The sequence below is a fragment of the Bison bison genome, unplaced genomic scaffold (genome assembly GCF_000754665.1).
Source record: "Bison bison bison isolate TAMUID 2011002044 unplaced genomic scaffold, Bison_UMD1.0 scf7180017864380, whole genome shotgun sequence".
In the NCBI taxonomy this organism is placed as follows: domain Eukaryota; kingdom Metazoa; phylum Chordata; class Mammalia; order Artiodactyla; family Bovidae; genus Bison; species Bison bison.
The window spans coordinates 5,494,629-5,500,638 of NW_011494952.1; the positions used below are offsets into that span (position 1 = coordinate 5,494,629).

The window sequence follows — 6,010 nt, forward strand, 5'->3', positions numbered from 1 at the left end:
TAGTCACCATCTGCAGTGATTTTGGAGCCCCAAAAAATAAAATCTGACACTGTTTCCACTGTTTCCCCATCTGTTTCCCATGAAGTGATGGGACCAGATGCCATGATCTTCATTTTCTGAATGTTGAGCTTTAAGCCATAGATAGGAGAAACTTTTTAAGTGCAGATCTTTGAATGTTCTTCTGACTTTTTGAGGCTCATGGATTCAATGCCTATTCAAAAAAAATACATTGTTAGTTTTTGTTTTGTCTTTTTTTAAGGAGTATGAACCTCCCCAATCCCCCTCCTTAGATGAAAATTCACAAACAATAAACACTGGAGAGGGTGTGGAGAGAAGGGAATCCTCCCACACTGTTGGTGGAAATGTAAATTGGTACAACCACTATGGAGAACAGCATGAGTTTCCTTAAAAATCTAACAGTAGAACTTCCATATGACCCTGCAATCCCACTCCTGGGCAAATATCTACAGACAAACATGTTCCGAAAGGATACATGCACCCCAGTGTTCACTGCAACACTGTTTATGACAGCCAAGACATGGAAGTAACCTAAATGCCCCTTGTCCATCTACAGAGGAATGGATTAAGAAGATGTGGTACATATATACAACGGAATGTTATTTGGCCATTAAAAAGAGTGAAATAATGCCACTTACAGCAACGTGGATAAGCCTAGAGACTGTCATACTGAGTGAAGTAAGACTGAGAAGGAGAAATATTGCATGACATCCCTTCTTTGAGGAAATCTAAAAAGACATGATAAAAATGAACTTACTCACAAAACAGAAAGAGACTCACAGACTTAGAGACCGAACTTATGATTACCAGGGTGGGTGGTTGGGGGAGGATGGAGAGAAAGGATAAGGAATTTAGGATGGACATGTACACAAAGGGCCTACTAAAGGGTGCGTGAAACTCTGCTCAGTGTTACGTGGCAGCATTGCTGGGAGTAGCGTGTGGGGGAGAACAAATACAGGCATATGTATGGCTGAGTCCTTTTGGCACTGTTCACCTGAAACTATCATAATACTGTTTGTTAACAGCTATACATGAATACAAAATAAAAAGTTAATAAATAAAGAAATCCTGTCTCCACCTTTTGCCTGGGCCTGGTCTCTCAACTGATGGAATAGCAATTGGGCTGCAAGGTGGCTACTTTTCCAAGTTCTGACACCGGGATCCCACTGCTCAATTTAACATTAACCATAATATTGATGTGATGTCATTGCACAATATGATTTTTATGTCTTTGTGGACTTCTTATTTTTTTTACTCTTCCTCTTGCTGAGAGCCATGTGCAGCTCCATGTATCATGGAGTCAGGTTTTTACTATACTGAACGTGAAAGGTCACAATTTTGGCAAGATGTGGATAAGCAAAACCCCATGTGTGTCTATAAAACTAAACAGTAATTCCAAAGTATCTCTTAGCATGAGCCTGGGATGTTTCCCAGGTTTTAAAATATATAATTTAAAATTCATGATCCTTTTGAGAAAAAATGCAGGAAAGTCAAATAAATCTTCTCTTTTATATACACATACCTCAGGGAAAACAGAATTTTATGTAAATAACTGCAGGTGGTGATGTAACAGTATTACAATAGCCCCTATAAATTCTGGAGTTTTTCAGCTGTGCTCTGAGCAAAAGCTCTGAGTCTCTGCAAATTCTGTTCCTTCTCCCTGGAGTACCCTTTTGCTTCCTCACTACTTACACCTAATTCACCTGAAAATTTTCTAATTTTCTTTTAGTTACAAGGGAGACAACCCTTTGTCTGGGAAGAGGTCTTTCTGTAATCTCTCTAAGACTGGTTAGTTGCCCCTTCACTGTGCTCTCTCAGCTACCTGAGTCTTTATGAAATGACTTAAATAATCTTCACCACACTATTTAAAGTTCTTTGCCCTTGACTTCATAGGCACAGTAATGGTTGAAAAATAATCCTTGGTTTGTAATGCATTATCATTGCTGATTTGTACTTAACCCTGTTTTATCATCATGTTCTAATTTATTTTATTTTTGGCCACACTGCATAGCATATGTGGAGAAGGCGATGGCACCCCACTCCAGTACTCTTGCCTGGAAAATCCCATGGACAGAGGAGCCTGGTGGGCTGCAGTCCATGGGGTCGCAAAGAGTTGGACACGACTGAGCGACTTCACTTTCACTTTTCAGTTTCATGCATTGGAAAAGGAAATGGCAACCCACTCCAGTGTTCTTGCCTGGAGAATCCCAGGGACGGGGGAGCCTGGTGGGCTGTTGTCTATGGGGTCTCACAGAGTCGGACACAACTGAAGCAACTTAGCAGCAACAGCAACATAGCATATGAGATCTTGGCTCTTGGACCAGGGATCTAGCTCATGCCCCCTGTAGTGGAAGCCCAGAGTCTCAATACTGGACCACCAGGGAAGTCCAACATGTGTTTTGTTTTTTCTCTTTACTTATTTATAACCATACCACCTAGTATAAATATAATGGAAGATACATATGTAGCTTTAAATTTTCTAGTAGCTCTATTTTAAAAAGCATAAAGTAACAACTGAAATTAATTTTAATAATAAATTCGTTTAACCTAATACAGCCAAAAGATTATCACTCCAACAAATAATCAATGCAAACATTACTAATGAGATATTTACATTTGTTTTTTTTCCCACATGAAGCCTTCAAAACTTGGTTTGTATTTTACATTTAGAGCATATATTAATTGTTTCTAGTCATATTTCAGATGATCAGTAGTTATACATGGCCAGTGGCTACCATATTAGACAGCACAGATTTATAATGTAGCCAAATTCCACACACATATGACCAAAAACAAGAACTAAAATATTGCCAATAACTTATGTCTACCTATAGATGCTTCCCTCATCCTGCTTTTTGTGAGCTGCTCAGTTGGCCCAGCTAGAGGTTAAGATCATGGAGGACAGAATATGTATTAATATATTATATAGATGTTTATGTTTCATGGTCTTCTCAAAATGTGATCTCTAGACACAGAATTCCTGAGACACTTTCAGTTCAGTTCAAAGTGTTTTTATAATAATATTAAGATGTCATTTGCCTTTTTCATAGGCTGACATTTGCACAAATCATGAAAGCAATGGTGTGTAAAACTGCTGGCACCTTAGCATAAATCAACATAGTAGCCGCATATAGTATAGTATTACTATACCACACTGGTAGTCCTTGTAATCATCAATGCCATGCACTGTTGGCTTTTTTACAAAAAAGAGAAGTTTCACTTTAAAAGTCCTTAAGCATTAAAATGCATTTAATTTCATTAAATCTTGACCCTTTAATGACCATCTTTTTAATGTTTTGTGTAAGTGGTGATGTGCATAAAGCACTTCTGCTGCACATCAGCGTTCAAGTGCTGTCCCAAAAAAGCATTTGTGCAATTGTCTGAGCTGTGAACTGAGCTAGTGGCTTTTTTTCATGTAACACCATTTTGACTAGAAATAACAACTGACAAACCATGGCCATTCAGAACTGAGACTTCAGTGGACACTTTTGTCAAAATAAACAAAGTAAACCTGTCATTTCAGAGAAAACAACTTGCAATGTTTATTGCCAATAATTAAAATTTGAGCTTTCAAACGAAGACTCAAATTTTGGAAAATTTGTATCTACCACTGTGAACTTCACAGCTTCTCAATATCTAAACACTTTTCAGAAGAAGTTAGGGGGGATATTAACAAATGTGAAAATTTTTTTGGTTGTTATATAAAGAAGTAGCAACATTAGGAAGACAGGTATAGCTCAGGGTGCCAATATTTTCCAAATGACCAGCATATAATGTTAACAAAATCATGCATGGGTAACAGATCCAATCAAAGTACAATATAAACCAGAATTTTAACCTAACAGAGAACAAAATGTTCACTGATATGGTTTCAAGTTTCATACTGCAAATGCCTTTAAGAAATTATACTCATTGAGTTTTAGTATAGTATCAAAGATTATCCAAAATCAACTGAAAAGGCTACTAAGATACTCCTCCCTTTCCCAACTGTGTACATATGTTTTTCTTTTTCTTCATATACTTTAAGCAAAAAACATCCTGTAAAAAATTGAATCCATATTGCAAGGAGATATGAAAATTCAGGTGCCCTCTATTAAGCCAGACATTAAAGAGGTTTGCAAAAATGTATAAGAGTGACACTCTATTTATTTTTATGCTTGGGAAAATATAGTTATTTTCATAAAATACATATTATTCATGTTTCCATGTAATGGGTTCATTATTATTATTTTAAAATGATAAGTCAATATTTTTAAATTTCTGTTTTAATTTCTACTACAGTAAGTATTGATAGACATAATGAAAATAAACAAAAGCTCTTTGAGACTCTCAATAAATTTTAAGAGTATAAACTATTTCTGAGATGAGACCAGAAGGTTAAGAACCATGAGCCTAGCACATTTCCTATTATATTATACTAAACTATATTTTGCTTACATATTCTTTTTCACTTAGATATTATACTTCTATATTATACGTGTTAATATATATTTCATAGTTTTCACACTATGTTTACTATTATCTTAAGTTATCGAAGTTAACACCGCCAGTGATGGGACAAATCAACATCACGTGCTTTCCATGTAATGTACTGAGAAAGACACAACATCATTTCTATGGTATTCTTAACAAAAATGCACATCCTGAATCTAATCATAAAGTAACATCAGACAGACCCAAGCATTGACATTCTACCAAATATTTTACTTGTATTTTTTTAAAATATGTCAATATGAAAACACAAAGCTAACAACAACAAAGCAAAACCAAGAAATGGTTTCGGTTAAAACTAACCTAAAGAGGTATGACAACAGAATACCATCTAAATCTGCTGGTAATATTAATGGCAATTGGAAAAATCTGAACAAAGTCTGTAGATAAGAAAATAATAGTCAGTGTTAATTTCTTGATCTAGCTCATTGCACAGCGATTATGTCAGAGAATGTTCTTGTTTTTAGGAAATACACAGTTAAAGGGGGAAAGGTATCATTTCTGTTATTGACTCAGATGGTTCAGAGAACAATATGAGAGGGTGAAGAGAAAAGAGCAAACGTGGTAAAACAATATTTGGAATTTGGGAAAAGGAAGTTCAGAAATTCCTTGCCTGTTTTTGTCATCTAGTGGCTCAGATGGTAAAGAATCTGCCTGCAATGTGGAAGACCCTGGTTCGATCCCTGGGTCAGGAAGATCCCCTGGAGAAGAAACTGGCAACCCACTCCAGTATTCTTGCCTGGAGAATCCCATGGACAGAGGAGCCTGGCGGACTATATATAGTCCATGGGGGTGTAAAGAGTCAGACACAACTGAGCAACTAACACACACATGGTTGTCGTTCAGTCACTCAGTCGTGTCCGACTCTGCAAGCCCATGGACTATAGCATGCCAGACTTCCCTGTCCTTCATCATCTCCAGCAGCTTGCTCAAACTCAAGTCCATTGAGTGGGTGATGCCATCCAACCATCCTCTCTCAGTTGTCCCTTTCTCCTCCTGCCTTCAATCTTTCCCAGCATCAGGGTCTTTTCCAATGAGTTCTTCACATCAGGTGGCCAAAGTATTAGAGCTTCAGCATGCTTCCAATAAATATTCAGGACTGATTTCCTTAGGATTGACTGGTTTGACCTCCTTGTTGTCCAAGGGACTCTCAAGAGTCTTCTCCAACACCACAGTTCAAAAGTATCAATTCTTTGGTGCTAGACTGGAAGAAACACAAGCTGGAATCAAGATTGCTGGGAGAAATATCAATAACCTCAGATATACAGATGACGTCACCCTTATGGCAGAAAGTGAAGAGAAACTAAAAAGTCTCTTGATGAAAGTGAAAGTGGAGAGTGAAAAAGTGGGCTTAAAGCTCAACATTCAGAAAACGAAGATCATGGCATCGGGTCGCATCACTTCATGGGAAATAGATGGGGAAACAGTGTCAGACTTTATTTTTTTGGGCTCCAAAATCACTGCAGATGGTGACTGCAGCCACGAAATTAAAAGACGCTTA

The 6,010-nt window shown here is 37.3% G+C and overlaps 1 protein-coding gene across 1 annotated transcript in view; it reads right to left on the reverse strand.

The window, feature by feature from the left end:
• Positions 1-79: 79 nt before the first annotated feature.
• The window catches only part of CDK1 (cyclin-dependent kinase 1), a 51,059-nt gene continuing 45,128 nt past the window's right edge, over positions 80-6,010 (reverse strand). The window contains exon 8 of the mRNA XM_010857436.1: positions 80-211. Within this exon, the coding sequence (XP_010855738.1) occupies positions 197-211 (15 nt within the window). The 3' untranslated portion in view covers positions 80-196. The remainder of the gene's footprint in view (positions 212-6,010) is intronic.